This window comes from Bombina bombina, chromosome 7 (genome assembly GCF_027579735.1).
Source record: "Bombina bombina isolate aBomBom1 chromosome 7, aBomBom1.pri, whole genome shotgun sequence".
Classification (NCBI taxonomy): Eukaryota; Metazoa; Chordata; class Amphibia; order Anura; family Bombinatoridae; genus Bombina; species Bombina bombina.
This window is the reverse complement of record NC_069505.1, coordinates 79,438,368-79,458,087: the sequence shown is the minus strand read 5'-3', so window position 1 is coordinate 79,458,087 and position 19,720 is coordinate 79,438,368. Positions and strand designations below refer to the sequence as shown.

Below are 19,720 nucleotides of genomic sequence, written 5' to 3'. Positions count from 1 at the left end.
AGGATAACAAGAGACTGAAGCAAATTTGATAAAAGAAGTAAAATGGAAAGTTGCTTAATATTAAATGTTCTATCCAAATCATGAAAGAAAATGTTGAGGATTCCTGACCCTTTGAATAGTAAGCAGTAGCTCATTTATAAGCTAAAAGTATATATATATATATAGGAAAACCCAACAAAAGCCAGATATTTGGAAGATTGTGATTACAGGTTTGTAACAAACAATGCAGAAATATTAAAAATACATGAATACAAAATAGATGATGTAGCAGATAGGAATTAGGCCTATCTTGTTTGTCCATTATTTTAATTTTAAAATGAAGGCCAATTAATTATATATTGCCCTTGGTTAGTTTAGAACAAATCTTCAACCAAGTCTTGAAAATCAATTGAAGACAATATCACATTATTTAAATATAAATATCTTACCAGTGAATGACATCCAAAAAATGTAGCACTTGTGATGATACTGCATTGCCTCTGGGACCAGGCTTTTCTATATGGGTTGGAAGAACAAGGATCCCTGATTGCCAATGCATCTGGGCAGCTTGGGGAAAGTTTCCAGCTGTTCCCAAATTCAAATACATCACCAACCACAGATTTACTCCTGGTGCTAAAGTCATTAACAGCATTGCCATCATAGTTACCACACAGACCACAGGTTTTTCCCTTTAAGAACATCAAAACAGCAATTAGATGAACATTTGAAGTTATTAATAAAAACAAACAAACAAATTACACCAATTAACCACTGAAATGTAATATCTACTTTCATTTTTACCTCAATATTGTAAAAAGAGCTTGGTTTTAAAGGTAAATTGAACACTAAATAAATGATAGATAAAACAATGCAGTCAAAGAAAAGATTAGTCTGAAAATAACATGTAGATGTATTTTTTAAAGTTTGATTAGCTGTTTAAATAGTGACAAAATAAATGTAAAGTTTTAGTGTCTATAAAACAATGGGAGCTGCTATGTTGTAACTTAGGTTACCTTCTCTGCTGTGGCCAATTAGGGACAGTTATAAATAGGTCACTAGAGTGTGCAGCCAATGGTTGTGTGGAATATAACAGTTTTCTGCACTTCTAACAGGAACTGAAAAGCTCACAAGTTCAGAATGGAATAACAGGAAAAGGGGACAACATAATTAATAAAAGTATATTGCAGAGGTTTTTTTTACATTTACAATTTATAATTTTAGATTACCATCTCAAAGTGTTTAAAGTCCCCTTAAGGTGAATTAGGTTTATGCTCAACATGTCTCCATTCTGTACCAATCTATAGTTTAAATACATTCTTGAGTCTGTGAATTGTCAGCTGACACATTTTCAATAATCAAAAGATAGATTTTTTTTATGTATAACAATGGCGGAAACATTTTTTGTTAAAGTTACCTGAAATTGTGGATGCAACTTTATGAAGATTGATGTTTTCTTGTCCCAAACCAAAACCACTCCATTCACAGCCTCAATAACCATATACAGACCCATCTGTCGAACTTTGAAAGGTACATATTGGCCAGTCTCTCTTTTTACCACTTCAAATTTCTGATCACCGAGTATCAACTCAAAGTTCTAAGGAAATATTTATGTAGAAGAGAACACATATTTAAAATAAAAATAGACAATAATTATTTATATTAAATTATAGATAGGAGGAGAGACCGATAGATAGACATCTCGACAGACAGATAGAAAGACAGCCAGATAGACAGGCATTGTGGAAGTAAGATAGGGTATCCAGGAAAAAGGTTGATGGAAATCAATACTAACCCCAAGGAAAAGCTTGATTGCTTTGGAGCAAGTTGTACCAGTTGTACCACAGGGTATATTTTCTGTGATGACTCGGAAACTACCATCAGACGTGTCTCCAGAACAGTAATCCTGAGGAGAAAAGAAATGATGCAGGGCCTCCACTTATTTCCAATTATTCCAAATTCATTGCCGCATATATGGTATTTTCTAATATTTTTAAGTAAATAAATATAATATACAGTACTTAATGTGATAATTAACAAGGTATATCATTTAAAGACCTAGCTGCATTTAAGGAAGCATTGACGTTATGATATAATGTGACAATAAATCTGAAAACCGGTCTATGTATAGTGATAAAAATTATAGAATTTAAAGGAAAACTAATAAACAACTGCAATATATAAAGGATAAGTATGAGATGTATACACACACACCTGGATATATATATATATATATATATATATATATATATATATATATATATATATAAACTTCTATATGCTTAACCAGAACAGCAAATAAAGATAAAAGAAATACATACAATTACAACTAAAAAAAGAACATGTACCTGAGCCAAAGTGTATTCACAGTCGCCATTAAAATGGTATTTGTTGCTGTCAAAGGTAATGTAGTGGCCATCACCATATACGGCACAAGAACCCAGGCATGTGTTAGAGGTACATTCCCATTTTCTATGTTTACAAGTACTATATAAGAAGAAGAGAGAAGAGAGGGTTCTTAGAGAACAATGTAAATGTCCTTATTTATTTTACTTATTTTAATTCAAAATTAAAAATAAAATATAATAATCCCTGTTTGAGGCCCCTGTCTTACTTACAAATATAATTATTAAAAAAACACCTAAACATAGACAGCACCAAACTGAAGGATCTCTTTGTATTTCAAAGGTTTATTTACAAAGTTAAAATGTCACAATATGTTTGTACATATATAAAAAACAATAATAAAATTGTATAAGCAGTTTGTTATAATACAACATTGGCAAATCAATAAAGAAGCAATAGATTGTAAAGAGACAGTAAACTGCTTACCTGGCCAGGTACGTTTAATGCTTACTACGCGTTTCAGGGTTCCTCCCCCTTCCTCAGGTGTGTGTGGATTAGCTGTGACACACCTGAGGAAGCTTTATCTCTAAATACTTGTGTCCCAGCTTTGACAAATAATGTATCACACTAAAATGCAGGTCAAATTAGAAAATGTAACAAGTCTCACCAGGTGTTGCACTGAACTCTAATAGTATCTCCTGGCTCATAATCATCATCATTATGTTTACATGGGCAATCCTCTTCACGAATACAATCTCCTTCACCATTTGCCACCAACCCCTCAGGGCACATACAGCCAGAAACACATTGTGTGCTGTACTGTAAACATTAGGAAATAAATGGTTAATTCATGAGTAGAAGCCTTCTTTTTATCAAAAAGTAAAAAGTCAAATTGTGTTGTCTGGTACGTAACCTTTAAAGGGATATAGAACCCACAAAATCTTCTTTTGTGATTCAGACAGAACATACAATTTAAAAAACATATATTATCAAATTTGTTTTGTTCCCTTGGTATTCTTTGTTGAATCGATATCTAGGTAGGTCTCCGGAGCACTACATGACAGGAAGTAGTGCTGCAATCTAGTGTATCAGATACATGCATGCTCTTGAGCTAACATCCCTGTTTTTCAACAAAACATACCAAAAGAACAACTAATATTTGACAAACAAATAACAATGAATTATTGACAAGGAAAAAACTTTGGGTCATAAGATTTTATGTGGCAACAACCATCATATTTTTCTAACAATTAATGTAATTTTTTGTTCATGATTTTCAAATAGTTTAAATGTAAATGTATAGAATGTATAGAATCAGTAAGACACTTTTAAAATCACTTCTATTTACAAATGGGCTTTGCATAGGTTGTTAAAAATTAATACACACATATCCTACACTAATGGAAGCTAGTTGGTGATTGGTGCCTGCATACATTCTTATCTTGTGATTGACTAACGATGTGTTAGCTAGCTGCTGATTGGTGCCTGCATACATTTTTCTCTTGTGATTGGCTAATGATATGTTAGCTAGCTGCTGATTGGTGCCTGCATACATTTTTTCTCTTGTGATTGGCTAACGATGTGTTAGCTAGTTGCTGATTGGTGCCTGCATACATTTTTCTCTTGTGATTGGCTAATGATGTGTGAGCAAGCTGCCAGTTGTGCAATGCTGTTCCTTCAGCAAAAAATAACAAGAGAATTAAGCAAATTTGATAAACAAAAAAAAAAGTAAATTTGAAAGTTGTTTAAAAATGTATGTTCTATCCGAATCATGAATGAAATATTTGAGGTTTCCCGATCCTTTAATAAATGTTATTTTTATATGAACTGATGGAAAAATAATAATTACAAAAAAAAGAAACAAAGTATAGACATTTTTATAATATTCTTTGTGAGCTACATCACTTTGAATGAACAAAAGATGTTGTTTTCCAGAATGGAACTTGTTTATGCATTTAAGGAGCTTAACTAAAAATATTTGATAAACTATTAAAAAGTAAAAATCTGTTAGTAGTATTACTTACACATTCCATATCAAAAGTGGAACAACTCTTTTGGCATTCAGAACCTTTGGCATTATCAGTGGCATTGGAACACTCTAAATAGACCATAGGATAGTCGCATTCTACAAGAAAATAAAACAGAAGTAGTCTGTTATATATATCTATATATCTATAAGTGTGTGTGTACATGGCAAGCAAAAGTTTGAGACTGTATTTACCAGGTTTCTTTACTTCTCCAATGCATTCTAATATCCCATTTCTACAGGTGCTGAAAAATTAAATAGATCCACCATAAATACAGATTTGAAAAAAGTACATTTTCTTGTTGTCATTAATTAGTGAGATTCAATTTTAACAATAATAAATATATAATACATATGAATAATTCTGGTCTTTATAGGTAGACTTTTTTTTTGTAAATGTCTTTAACTAACCATACAGCTCCGTTGTCATGGATCATTTCTTCGGGGCCTACTGGAGTTCCTTTGTAATAACAGGAACAAAGAGCTGGAAGAACACATTTGCCATTTTCATCAAGATACTTCCCATCCTCACAGATGCATCCATCAATGGGGGTAAAGTCAATGCCACAGTTGCTGTCAGGTTCACTGAGAGAGCGACAGGTTGGCTGACAAGTGCTGACCAAGTAACTATAAGTGAAGGAAGCAGGGCAGGTGGTGGTGTATATGTCTATGGGTAAAAGACAAAAAAAGTCAACCAATAATCCCCTGACAATGAGCTTTCATTAAAAACCATCTCAAATTTTAGTTATAGGTAGGTAAACTTACTGCAAACATTTTTTCTCCAACCCCTCAAGTCAATCCCTTTTTCAGAGCAGGCATGAACATAAGACGAGAGCGCTGTGCACATGCATTCCTCACTTTCAGCACAGTTGCAGGAGTCAAACAAACAGTTCTAAGGATAAAAATGCAATAAACTTTATTTATATTATATGTGCTTACAAACACTTCAACATAATGGCTGTTAAACACTATACAATTAAGAAATAAACTTGAAGTGAGGTATAATATCTGGTGAAAACATTGTCTTCAACAAAACTGACATTATCTGATGACAAAATATGCATTTTAAAACAATACTTTTCTAATGAGTTCTTAGACATGGTCATCTGACTGGTGTAAAATAATTCAAAATTGGAACAATCATTAGACTATCCTAATAAATAAGTTACATGTAATATGGGTAGACTTGATGGCCATTTTGGTTCTTATCTACTGTCAAATTCTGTTTCTATGACTACAAATTTGATTATCCACACCTCTTAAAAATAAATTAAAATGGATTTACATTATATTTGTATCCTGCTATGGTTTTACCTTGTGAAATTCTGATGGCTCAACTGTTTTGTGACAGCCAGCGAAAGGTCCTTCAGCATCCAATAACATGGAACACCAATGTGTGGCGAATTTCTCTGAAAAGGAATCAATGTTATTACATGAGAATATTTTTCATTAAAAGTAGTAAGAAATGCAGAAGAGAGAAAATGAATTACAGAAGCTCTAAGAAAATCTGTTTTACTTACAAACACACTAAATATAATAATTTTTAAAGGACAAAAATGCAAACTAAAATATAATTTTTGTTCAACAGATGAAAGTCAAAATTAAGCTTTAATGATTCAAATAGACAGAGTACTTTTATTGTACTTCTCTTGGTATCTTTTGTTTAAAATCATACCTTGGTATTCTCATGACAGGAATGCATTACTGGGAGCAAGCAGCTGATTGGTGGCTACACATATGTGTCATGTCATTGGCTCACCAGATCTCTTCAGCTAGGTCTCAGCAGAAAATTGCTTCTCTGGAGCTGACTTTAAATATATCTTTAACCCCTTTATATGGTGTTACCCACACAGTTAAACCATTTTATTTTAGCACTGTTGCTTCCGTATAAGACATTAGAGCATTTTAATTTTGTTCTTTAATTTCCCTTTAATTCAACACCTACATTTACTACATTTTTTAGTAAAAAAAAAATAATTAAACATTCATGATTTAGATAGAGAAAGCAAGTTTTAAAATCTATCCTATTTTCTATTATCAAAATACATTGTCTTTTGATACATGCACACCTTCTGAGGCCCCAGTTTCTAATAAGCATGTGCAAACGTTTACTGTATATTTGTATAAGAGTCTGTGATTGGCTTATGACTATCACGATACAGGGATAGGAAACTGAAAGGAAACTGACATTTTTGACCGAAAAAAATATTAGCTGGCTTAATTAAAAAAGGAAAGTAATTGTTATGACCTTGTCTTTCTACTACACTGTTTTACAACTCTAATGTTTTTAATGGGTCCTTTAAATACTTACCATTGTCAATGCTGAGGGCACAAGGATCTTCTAAGCTACTTCTCACATTGGGACAATCAGCCTGGCTCTTCCACAAGTTGCCAAAGGATGACCCAGAACCTTCAATGACTCCACTAGGAGCTAAGAAATCATCTGATTGAATGTTATTGAAATTGCCACAGAGACCTGAGAAATGAATTTAACACATAATTAGAACGTTTTTATCAGACAAAAAAAAGAAAACATACCATATATTTTTCAACGCATCATCAATCAATCTCCTCTTCTTACATAGACAACATTTACATAGACAACATAAAACGAAAATTTCATAAGTATCTAAAGCTAGATCCAAACAAATAGAAAAGCAATTGAAATTAATTTATGGGTCGGTATTGCTGCAAGACAAAGGACATTTTATACTGAGTGAATCCATATTTATTTCGTTCTTTTGGAAAATAGCAAAGCATCTTACCATAGGTTGTATCCATCAAGGATGGGTCAGCTCTAATATAGATTTGCATATTAGGCACGAGTTGTGCCTTGACTTGAATTCCAACTTTGGTATCAATAATGATGAAGAAAGATGTAGGCTTGAAAATTGTGGCTGCAGCTGAGAAAGAAAAAAGGATTCAGAAAAGCCTACCACCCAAATCAATAATACATTAATTTCACTTACCTAACATCATTTCCCTCATCTACCTCTGCATTAATATCTTTCTCAATCTTGCAGTCCTCACCTCCTGTTTCTCAACCTCTACCCTTCTAGATTGTAAGTTCCCACGGGAATAGTGCCCTCAATTCCTCCTGTATGTGTTTGTAAATGTTTTCCTGTTTCTTACAAGTTTTATATTATTGTTTTATTTAAATTAATTGTAACCATGAACAGAGCTGTGGAATATGTTGGCGCTTCATAAATAAAGAATAATAATAATATAATAAAGGATAGAGATAGTGATTTCCAAAATATATGGATAAGCACTAATTATGTTATATGTAAATGGTTAGTCTACTCAGTCATAAATAGATATAAAAGCTAAAATTTTGCATGACATTTCTTATTAGCCATAGGTATATGCCTTATATATACTGTCAGGACACCCTTTCTGCTTCACAATCAACCATTATTTTCAGCCTCAAACAATACCTTTGGTGACTGGCCTATTTAGTTTAACACTCTTGCAAAAATATCAACAATGCCTAATTAATTTAGAAACATGAAATTCAGTCTGATCACAGTGGGACTACAGGAAAATCACCTACAAAATTGCATTTAAATCACTTAGAAATACTTACTTAAAAAAACTAAACAAAAAAAAAAGTGAGTTCACCCATGTTACTTCTAAGCTCTAATATTTGAAAGGTTTACATTTGTGAATAACAATATTAAGGAACAAAAATAAGGTCAAATTTACTTACCTGATGAGACAGGTAAGTTGGTATAGACTGAGTTGGTGTATACACTGCCACAGTGTTTTACTAAAATGATCTGACAACAGAATGTAGAAAAATACAGTGAGCAACACACTTAATCTACAGCAAATAACATACAATACTTTGTTTATACTGATATATAGCTAAATTGTTATACAAAATTCAGTTTATTTTGGTTTTAATATTATACTTACATCTTTCCCTCCATTCAGACTAAGAGTAATACTTTTCAGACATGTCTCTGTATCTGTAATTCCACATTTACGAAGTTCTGCCAATATACTGAACAGCTGGCTGTTACTTGACTGATAGCACGAAAAAAAAGTAAAGTTAATTAACTGTATCAATTATTGTCCTCATATTTTTGTTAATGGGTCATAATTAGTACATTTTGGATTAGGATAAATTACTTTAAAAAATAATTTCCATATAACATCCTGAATAATGAATAATTATCTGCTTACCTTTGCTAATGTGTAGCTACAGTCTCCATGGAAATTGTATCGAGAAAGATCAAAGGTTGTGATATGAGAACCTCCTTCGAGAGCGCAAGTTGCATGGCAGGCCTTACTAGCACAACTCCATTTTCCTCCATTACATGTGCTGTTGAAAATGTTACCATTAAACAATGAAAGTGCAACATAGACTGTTTTTTTTTAACAAATATGCTTACAATACCCTTTATTCTACATAAATAAAGTATTCTATAAAGTCAACAGAATCAAAAGAGAGGTTCAGTGACCTTTAGGATTAAGATATAAAGCGGTTGGTGTGACATTCATTTAAATAAAAAAAACATATGTACAATTAACCATTTTTAATAAAAGCTATTATTACTCCTTGAGGGTGCAGAATAAAGCTAATAAAACTAGAAGAAGTATTACCAAGTTTTGCATGTCTCAGAATATCCACTTCCTGATGCATATGTTTCCCCATTGAATGTACAGGAACATTTTTCCTTGGGTATACAACCAGTTCGACCAATGTCATCAAACACAGTTCCTAAAAAAATTAAATAGTTTACAGAGTCACACATTTATTTAAATAAAAAAAAAATTATATTTATGTCTGGTCAGTGTGTTACCTGAAGGACAGAAACATCCATCTGTACAGTGATCATCACAGACCAATGATCGTTCAGGATTTGTACAGGTGTCCTGGCAAGCGGTTCCACATTCCCGGAACTCCAAGTTGAAAGCACATCTCAAGGCTGTAATTTTTAAACAGAAGTCTTTATGGTTGTAGAAAATTGAAATAGATTTTGGTTTATAAAAAAAAATCTCTATAACACATTCATATGGACATTTTAAACTACACATTATAGATACTCCATTTTCTTTTCTTAGGATATGAATAAAAGTACAATGTACTAAGTAGGTAGTAAAATAAAACAACACTATTTGCAAAAAATAAACAAATAAATAGCTTTTTGTAATTATATTCCCAGCAAGTTCTTATTTATGATGAACTATGATTGAGAAGTAGATATTTTTTTCTATTAAAACTCACGGCAGAGCTTAGCAGTTCTCCAATTCTTTGGCTTTCCTCCTGCATGGGTGCACTGACGGGAATACTCTGTGAAAATGTTGCAAAGGCAGAACCCTGTCGAATTTCCTGTGCACCTGCAAAGATCTTGCTCACAACTTTCAATATACCTAGATACATTAACCAAGTCGTTACAGTACTGGAATGCTGGGCTGGTCAGGATTGCTTGACACAAGTGTCTCTGTTGGATAGAAAAGGAAAATAAATGTAAGGTTAATAGGAGGTATTAAATGGATTAATCTAAACAAAACATATTTCAAAACAAATCTATAGCAAACTACTCTACCAGCTACATTATATGTGGAATTATTTCTTACACCAAAATCTTTAAAAAAATTGCACATTCAATACAATAATTTAAGACAGAAATTAAATATTAATATAAAGAAAAGTACATAGAACGTCACTTTCTCTTACCGTAGCTAGTTAAAACTTGATTAACACATCTAAATTTTCTTTTAAAAATAACTGACAGTATAGCTATTAAATTCCCCTCTTTGTTCCTATACCACATTTTAGAAATTGTGAAACTTTAGTATAGACAACATTGTCAATCTAACAGAAAATTCAGCATAGATTAGATTGTAAATTTGAAAGAAAAATTAGCATAGACTGCATTGTCAAGAAAAATTCAGCAAAAACAGCATTGTCAATATAAAGGAAACTCAGCATAGAATAGATTGTATATGTAGGTAATTAAATTTATATAATAACATTGGCAATATAAATAAAATCAGAACAAAAAAGATTGTTAAAATATAAGACAATTCAGCATAAACAATATTGTGAAAATATAAGACAATTCAGCATAAACAATATTGTGAAAATATAAGACAATTCAGCATAAACAATATTGTGAAAATATAAGACAATTCAGCATAAACAATATTGTGAAAATATAAGACAATTCAGCATAAACAATATTGTGAAAATATAAGAAAATTCAGCATAGACAACATTATCAATACAAATTAAAATTTACCATAGACAATTGTCAAAATAAACAAAAATTGAATCAGTATATATCACATTTTAAAATAATTTAAAAATTTGTGTTTTTTTTTCTAGTAAAAGGAAATTGTATATTTTAAATATTGTATTTATGGCAGCAAGTAGAATCCGTGGCATAGACTTACCTGGGGATGGGTAGGGCACTCATCCTGTGGAATTTCAGTTATATCTTCACAATGTTCTTTTGGCCCATTTACTTTATGAAAGTTTCCATACTGGAGATCAGTCATTTTGACATCTGCAATAAAGTAATTATCTTTTAAAATGTGTCTCTATAATCTATTCCTTGACTATATAATGGACATATGTCTCTTTCTTACCATTTATCATAAATTCATTGTAAGTTGGAATCCCGTTAAAGTCACCACAAATACCACAAGTCTGGTTAGCAAATTTGGGGCTTAATTCAAGCTAAGAGAAAATAAAATAAATTAATATATTACATGTCAAAAGAGAGAACATACATTTCCATGCTGCTGTTTTAAAAACTAGACTAGAATACTAAAGATAAAGAATAATTACACAAATTAACCAATAGGAATATACATTATACACAAGAACAACCAGAGAGAAGGGGAACAAATTTGTTATAATTACCATAATAGAATCATCCTCATTCCAGATCATTTCAATACCAATTTTGGAAACAATTCTCACATATGTACCAGTCTTTGAAATCTGGATTCCAGAGTAACTGTATGGCAAGTTTTCAATTCTAGGATGATACAAAGGAATATTCTATGAATTGGGGTAATATATGACTAAAAACAAACATACAACGTACAAAGAAAAGCTATATTTAAAACAGTATGGTTGATTCAGACATGAAACTCAAAACAAGATAGATGAATATATATATATTAAATCATCAGATGCAATGTAAGTCTACATAATGGATACTATAAAAATATAAACTTACACAACAGCATTGACTGTGACAATATTTTCAGCCAATTCAATATCAGCACCTTCAAGTCTTATTTTGATAGAGGAGATTGTGAGGGTGTTGCCTCTCTTTTCAGTACGCCTCAACTGAATGTTAAATTCTTCAAAATTATTCTTGCAGTTGGAAGCCAATAGATAGTTGCATTTGCCAGGAAAGTGAAAGATTTCTCCATCAAATGTTTTGAAATGAGAGTTACCCCATGTGCTACAAATCCTTTTATTATGGGATGGGTATCTATCTGTAAATTTGAAAAGTAGACAATTAAGACTAATAACTTAATATTATTGACAAAATTGTAAGTGACTTAAAGACATTAAAGGGTTAAGAAACTCATCTTCTGGGTTTGGAATCATGAAAGAAAACATTTATCTTGATAGTTGCCAAAGTTTCCAATTGAATTTTTATTGTCAAATTTGCCACGTACTGCAAATAGCCGTTACATAATTAAAAAAAAAAATATCTTTATGAGCACCTTTTAACAAGACAAATAATCATAAACTTTACATATATGTAAGAAAACTGTATCTCACACTATTATGTTGTTGTACAATAAGAACAAATACCAAATAGTGATGTTTCGTAGTATTTAGTGTCAAAAATGAACTTAATGCATAATAATAATAATTAAAAAAAAACTATTATGCTCTATTGGGTCATTAGCAGTTATAACTCACTAAATAAAAATGTAACTCATATTGTTGTATATGCTGCTAAAATATACAAATAGAAAAAAAATAATGAAACAAAACTTCTGTGATTAGCCCTGATGATACTATTTAAACCCTGTTTATGCAGCTACATTATCTATACTTGAGGAGAGCATACTGTCATTCTACATTATCAAATTTTTCATGGCCTCTTACCTCGGAACACAGGAGCATGTGTTGGTGAGATAAAGTTCACTACTGAAGGTTCCTTTTGGTCACCTGTGAATAATAAATCGTTTAATTATCTCATATTAGTTAGTAACACAGAAATAATATGCCCATAAATTATTCAATGATTGATTCAACATAAACTCTTGAGATCAGAAAATCTAAACAACAGATCAAGATTTAACTACCATCATTGCTTACTTTTTTGCTCAGTGTCCTCTGTCTCCTGTTCATCTTCATAACTTTGTTGTTCTGCAAAGAGTTCAACACATTACTATATTATTTATAATTGAATTTACTACCATAACCGGTATTGGTGATTCTACGACTAAGAGGTACATCAATGCATGACACATACATAACAATACATTACTGATATATATATGTATAACAAATAATATGCTTAATCTTATTAGATAAATTTAATGTAAAAGTAGCCACTTGGATGGATTTTCAGATAACCAACCCTAAATATTTTTTCTTTAAAAAGCAGTTTGACAATGCTACTTTGATAAAAAAATAGGTTTATATAAATATAATATCTAATAAAATAAAAGCGGAGGTAAGCTAAACATATACAAAAAACACACCATAGTCATAGTCATCTAAATCCAAGTCATCATATTCTTGGTCTACAGAATCCCAGCTTTCTTCTGTAAAAGAGAAACATAATAATTTTTTCTTTGTTTGTTTATATATAATTATATATATATATATATATATATATATATATATATATATATATATATATATATACACACACACACACATATATTCCAATTCTCTTTTAACAGTTATTAATAATAGTGCTATTGAATCTGTTTAAAATGCTAAACTAAATGTTATCTTATTTTAATTTCATTTTCCTTTTTGTTTATTATATTTTAAAATGACATTATTTTATTCTAAATATGATTTATTGACAATTAATATATTCTGTCACATTTCTTTTGAACTCTTTTCTGAAGGGTATTTTTTTGTAGTTTCTTTTTACATGTAGTCAATATTGTCCAAAAGAATCAGATGGATTGCATTTTGTTTAATATTTACTATGCATATTGTTAAAGTTTATTTTTAAATGGTATGTCTTATGACATTATCCTATCTCCTGTTTCTTCTTCAAGAACTTTATGATTAGACAAAATGTTTCATTTTAATAATGTATATGTTTCATTTAAAAAAATAATAATAATACACACTATATGTTATAGAGCTTTAATTCAAAATAATTAATTGTCTACTGTTAAATGTTATGTATAATTAATTATGTAAATATTTTACAATAATTAAAAAAAAAAACGGATTGAGCACCCCTGATGAATTTCTAATTGTAGGTATACAAGACGTTTGATTTTTTTTTTAAGTTTTTTAAAATACAATCTAACATACAAAATGGAATTCATTTGTTCGGCAATAATTGTATAACCCATTAGTAACATACAATATTTTAGATGATACAAAATTAAGCATATATGTTCCTGACCAACTAAAATGCAGACATTGGTAAGAACCAAGAAAAGTAGACAAAATTATGTAACTTAATGATGACAGTATTTTTATTTATATTATTGGAATATTTGTGGCAGATTTTTACATTAAACATTCAAAGTAAAAAGAAAAAACAAAAAAGAAAAAAAAAATCCCTGTACTGACCGTATGAACAGCCATAAACTCGAAGCCCTATTAGGCATGGTATTAGAGAAGAAAAATTATTTGGATTAGCACAACTACAATGGTAAGGATATTAAAATGATGGAGTTGGGTATACAGAGCGTTCAGCCAAAGAGTTTAATACAAAAAACAAAAAGGCAGATTTAAAGAACTATTTATGGGCACACAATAAATTGGTAACTGGTCTAAGAATATGTTTTTTTAATTAGATGCAACTTTATTTAGTGTTTTAATAAATGATCTTTATATATTGAGCCAGACTAATTAGTGTTTATTGCAGCTATTGCCTTTTCACTTTGATATTTTGTGTACCTCTAAAGAGTTCTTTATATCCATCTTATGTTTAAATTTACCTAAATAAGACTTTCTTGCTTAGATATAACCCACAACAATATGTGTAGGAAAGTATTAAAATAAATAAATATATATATTATATATCATCATGACATTGTACCAATATATAACACAAGACATAATAGCAGTTTGGTTCTTAACATATGTCAATCCCTTAAACCTTACAATATTTGCTTGTTTTTTTTACAGAGCCTATTTATAAATCCACTAATTGTTTAATGGGATTGTGAGCCAAAATTTTCATATCCGGCACACTCTTTGGGTTGAAATTTATTTGCTACAGTGGAAGTAATCAGGAACTTTGCCAGCACTAATCCCTGTTTACATTTTAATATAAGAAAGATTGATATCTCATGATATTATCTACTGCCATTAACCTAAATAGTGTTGGGTTTGTTATATTTAATCAGCAGATTACATAATAATTACTCTACTAATGGAATTAAAGTTTTTGACAAATAATTTATATTAAAACAAAAATTACTAATATATCTGAAGAACTGTGTAATAGGTATTTTGCCATGAACATATTATAAAAACAATAGATATAATCTTTTAAATAGTCCTTATCATTAGCAACAGACATGTACAATTTACATTACATAAATAGTATTCTTCTCATGATTAAATTATTAGTAATATTTAAGAAAAAAAACAACATTGTAAACTGTAAATCTGCAAGGAATTTGTGCACCTTTAAGGTTTCAGACATATTTTTAAAACCAATGACAGCAGTTTGCTTATAGAAATATCAAAAATTCTCTCAAAACCATTTAAACACATTTTTCTTTTCTCCAATTAAAGTTGTTCTATGTTTTACAGTTTAATTTTGCAGATTTCTCAAAATTTAGTTGTCTAGAACACACATTTAAAAAATTCAGTTGGTGTCATTGACAAATCACCACAAATATATTGAGCTGTATTCTGGTAAAAAAAAAAAATGCATTCACGTTTTTGCTCCTAACTGTATAAGGTTTGCTTTCTTACTTTTATGATATCAAATACAGGTCTATGTTGTGTAAAAGAGTACTCAGTAATTCACTTTAGTATTACCACTTGGGCAAATTATTTATTCATCTGCTTCTAATATCAGAATAAATATATGGCAACTTTAAGAAGGGAACATTTATTTATGACTATATAAAAAATTGCATTTGCTGAAGAATATTTGTTATACTAATTTTTAGTTTAATTTCATTTTATTTGATTTTCTGGACCATAAATTATTAAAACATTGTACAAATCTATATGGATCTGCACAAGTATATTTACAATCTACAATCTAAATGCAATACAAATATCCCAAAACAGAACTCTGTCAGGAGGGGGACCTGTGTATAAAGGAATGAAAAAAAATATTAATTTACTTTATAAGAAAAATCTCATTTCCTATGGAAACCCAAGGGCAATGAACACTAAGAGACACTATTGTACCACTTCCAAGGCATAACAAATATTGGCTACATAAAAGGCAATTCAAATCACTAAATATTTCAGCAAATTTAACTATAAAAAATATTTAAAAAAATAACACATAATCTCACCAGCAGTCTGTAGAGGTTGACCTGTGTAATCAAACAAAGGAAATATGATCAATTTGGAGTATATGTTAACAAAACATTCATTCATTCTGACTATTCCTAAATCATAGAATTTCTTTATTCTTTGCTTATTTAAACTCTTGAGGAGTAAACCTAACAGTCTCTAAAATTAACCAAATATTACTATTATTATTTATCTCTTAACTAGTAAATATTCTATTTAGGTTTGTTTAATTTATTAATATGAATATATGCACTATTGTTTCTAGAACTCTACAAGTATTGATTAGATAGAAATTCATATTTATCTTTGTCTAACCTAAATACAGCTATTCTCTAATAATGTGAATCAGTAATTCAGACATATAAATGAAAAAGTTCCACTGGATAATCCTTTATATTGTCTTAATAAAAAAGAACACAACAGTCCATAATATATCAAATCAGAAGTGAACACCCTAATTAAAAACTGGAATAAGCTGATACATGAGTTTCATATTAGTCTGATTTTTGATGATTAGTGGGATAAACATTAATAGTTTATAATATTATAATTCATACTATGGGTATGTATCAGTTTTTGTCTACCCAGTGTATTTTATCTGACCAGAAGTGTTGTAAATAATATTTGAAGACATAAACATTAAAGTGTATTTAGTGAGTAAAGATTGTTACCTTTATATTTTTTTACCCCCCACTTCTTTGTCTAGTAATAGTAAATAATTAGAGTAAATAGTGAAACATTAGAGTGATTCTGTCCTTAGCAACTCACTAGATCTGCCACTGTATCAAACTCTGAATTGTAGAAAGTCTGCCCCCTTAAAGGGACATTAAACACTAAATAAAAGCTAGATAGAATGATGCATTGAAAGAACATTTTAGTCTGGAAACCACATGCAGATTTCATTAGCTGTTTAAATTAGTTTAAATATTGACAAAATAAGTGTAAAGTTCTGGGGACCGATTTATCATGCGATCAGATACAATCGGGTTGATTGACACCCCCTGCTAGCAGGCAATTGACCGCAAATGTGAAGGGGGCAGCATTGCACAAGCATTTCACACTAAATGCTTGTGCAATGATAAATGCCGACAGCGTATGTTGTCGGCATTTATCGATGTGCGGCGGACATGATCTTCTACAGCGGATCATGTCCACCCGCACATTGTTAAATTGGTCCCTTAGTGTCTATAAAACAATGGGAGCTGCAATGTTGTAATTTAGGCTACCTTCTCTGCTGTAGCCAATTAGGGACAGTTATAAATAGGTCACCAGAGGGTGCAGCCACTGGCTGTGTGCTCGGCTCTTTCTAACAGGAACTGAAAACTCACAGTTTCAGAATGGAATTACAGGGAAAGGGGACAAAATAAATAATGAAAGTATATTGCAAAGTTTATAGATATTTATGATTTATCATTTTATATTAGCATCTCAAAGTGTTAAATGTCCCTTTAACTATTGCATAGTGCATACAGCTATTTTCGCGGATCTATTCAGTCTATCTATCTATAGCTAACTACCTAGCTATTTATCTGTCATCTATCCTCATACTGGTCAACTGATCTATAACCTGGATCAAGAAATCCAGTTACTATATCAATGTAAAGTCCTACATTCCTTTACCATTGCACCAGCTATTGGTTTAAAATGATAAAATATATCTGCTTTTTATATGTTGTCTGATAATTCCATAAATATCAGTTTCCTGATACAAAACAAAGCAGCACTATGTTTAGTGTAGCTGTAATAAAATATAATATCATATACACCACTATAAATTTAACTATTAACTTATTTAGCATATACATATGACAGACACTAACTCTGTCTCATTTGATCTAAAAGAATGAACTAAAATAAACAAATTGGTTTCAGTATTAAAAAAAACTATTGCAAAGGCATAAGATATGTTAAATTTGTGTATTGTATTATTATATCACAACAAATATGCAATGGTTATCTATAATTAAAATAAAACAGACTACACAATACTCACTTTGTGCATGGAGACACGTAAATAGTATTAGGAGACCACCTATAGATATCCATAGCCTTTTACTTGTCCCCATATTGCCTGCAGTTCGGTTAATGGTTACCGAACTGGGGATATTCATAGGAGGAACAGATGCCCAGTGTCGAAATTGGCTCTTTTATAGAGTAATATCAAGGATATGAAAATGGGTGGAGCACTTAGACACTAGATACTGGCACAGGTCAATATTAGTGATGCTTTACCATTTCCAACATTGGTGACTGACCCAGGATGTTTGTATTTTGGGAGGTAACTTAATTTACTTATGTAACAGTTTAAAGTGATTAGGGAGTCAGCGACTATCAAAACATATGTTATATAAGGTTTATCATAATGGGGCATAACAACATAATATTCATATTTCTGATAATTCATCAAGGTAAAAATATAAATTGTTAAATTAAAAAAGTATAAAAAGTTATTGTTGTAACAATGCATACTTTTGTCTCATATCCAAATCAAGATATATTAATGCAGAAATTCTGGACGATTTATTTGGTTCCTTTTGGAATAAATACATTTGAAACATGTTAAATGTGGCTAGTGGAAGCAGCTCGCTCACCCCTAAATCTGGAGGAACATGTTCCCTAACTGGGAATCCTATCCGTCTAAAGTTTGATAAATGTCCACCTATAAATACTTTCTGCCTATTTTCTTGCTCTGTGTAGATAATTGGACATTTAAAAAGACATTAACCTGCAAATTCAGGAACACTAGCACTTTTTAGGTTTGTGAGTGTTGCGTTGTAAAAGGGGGGTGCATAGTGTCCCCTTGAAATGAAGATGTTTAGACTGCAAATGGCTCATAATTGTCCTTCCAACCAAAGGAACGTAGACCATGAGTGTTGTAAATGGGGAATTATGTGGGAGGATAGATGCAACCACTTTCTAGCCATTTTTCCATTAAATGGAGATAAAACCCCATTATTTTTTCTATCACAATTTAGACATAGCATAGAATTTTAAAATAGTTTCCAATTTACTTCTAATATCCATGTATCTTTGTTGGAAAGCATATAGGTAGGCTCAGGAGCATACACATGTCTGGAACACTGAATAACAGCAGTTTTGCAAGGACACTTTAAACAATGTTATATATTTGTAATAGTACTAGATGGTAGCAGCAATACTCCTGACAAATGCACACTGCCTACCTAAATATGCTTCTCAACAAAGAATACCATAAGAATGAAACAAATGTGATGAAAATTCTAAACTTTGAAAAATTGAATACTTAGTCACTCATTTAAGAAAAATGTTGGGTTACAAGTCTCTTTAATTAATGTGCACATATATTTACCTGCAATTAAATAATTGCTATTTCAATGCAGTCGGTATTTTCAATACTATCTACAGATGCAACCCTAGTTAATGTTATTTTTTTATCTCAAGGTAATATTCAACACAGATGACCATCCTATCTTCTTAGAAACCCTACAATCCTTTGGCAACCAAGACACAGCCCTTAGTATATATTAAAGTTTACATTTTCCAAAAGAGGACATATTTCCGTTATTTCAGCACAGGTTTGTCAAGCGAATACTCAAATAACGAATAATGCACATTCGCTCTAGAAAGACCATAAATCAGATGGTTCACAAGGTTTTTAAAATCAGATCTCTTTTAAAGCATTTGTCAACCAATTTTTCCAAAGTATTCAGCAGTAAGTAAAC

At 30.8% G+C, this 19,720-nt stretch overlaps 1 protein-coding gene across 1 annotated transcript in view; it reads right to left on the bottom strand.

Annotated features, from left to right (window-relative positions):
- Window positions 1–16,103, bottom strand: part of LOC128636231 (mucin-5AC-like) — a 42,150-nt gene extending 26,047 nt beyond the window's left edge. Inside the window, exons 1-26 of the mRNA XM_053689270.1 lie at window positions 16,019–16,103; window positions 13,040–13,102; window positions 12,651–12,701; window positions 12,438–12,500; window positions 11,556–11,812; window positions 11,226–11,366; window positions 10,949–11,039; window positions 10,754–10,866; window positions 9,582–9,798; window positions 9,157–9,282; window positions 8,957–9,074; window positions 8,537–8,675; window positions 8,267–8,377; window positions 8,058–8,127; window positions 7,114–7,251; window positions 6,660–6,824; window positions 5,663–5,757; window positions 5,114–5,240; window positions 4,760–5,015; window positions 4,544–4,593; window positions 4,347–4,447; window positions 2,990–3,141; window positions 2,325–2,463; window positions 1,772–1,882; window positions 1,394–1,573; window positions 429–668 (exon numbers count right to left, since the gene is read on the bottom strand). Of these exons, the coding sequence (XP_053545245.1) occupies window positions 429–668; window positions 1,394–1,573; window positions 1,772–1,882; window positions 2,325–2,463; window positions 2,990–3,141; window positions 4,347–4,447; window positions 4,544–4,593; window positions 4,760–5,015; window positions 5,114–5,240; window positions 5,663–5,757; window positions 6,660–6,824; window positions 7,114–7,251; window positions 8,058–8,127; window positions 8,267–8,377; window positions 8,537–8,675; window positions 8,957–9,074; window positions 9,157–9,282; window positions 9,582–9,798; window positions 10,754–10,866; window positions 10,949–11,039; window positions 11,226–11,366; window positions 11,556–11,812; window positions 12,438–12,500; window positions 12,651–12,701; window positions 13,040–13,102; window positions 16,019–16,103 (3,399 nt within the window). The remainder of the gene's footprint in view (window positions 1–428; window positions 669–1,393; window positions 1,574–1,771; window positions 1,883–2,324; window positions 2,464–2,989; window positions 3,142–4,346; window positions 4,448–4,543; window positions 4,594–4,759; window positions 5,016–5,113; window positions 5,241–5,662; window positions 5,758–6,659; window positions 6,825–7,113; window positions 7,252–8,057; window positions 8,128–8,266; window positions 8,378–8,536; window positions 8,676–8,956; window positions 9,075–9,156; window positions 9,283–9,581; window positions 9,799–10,753; window positions 10,867–10,948; window positions 11,040–11,225; window positions 11,367–11,555; window positions 11,813–12,437; window positions 12,501–12,650; window positions 12,702–13,039; window positions 13,103–16,018) is intronic.
- Window positions 16,104–19,720: the final 3,617 nt, after the last annotated feature.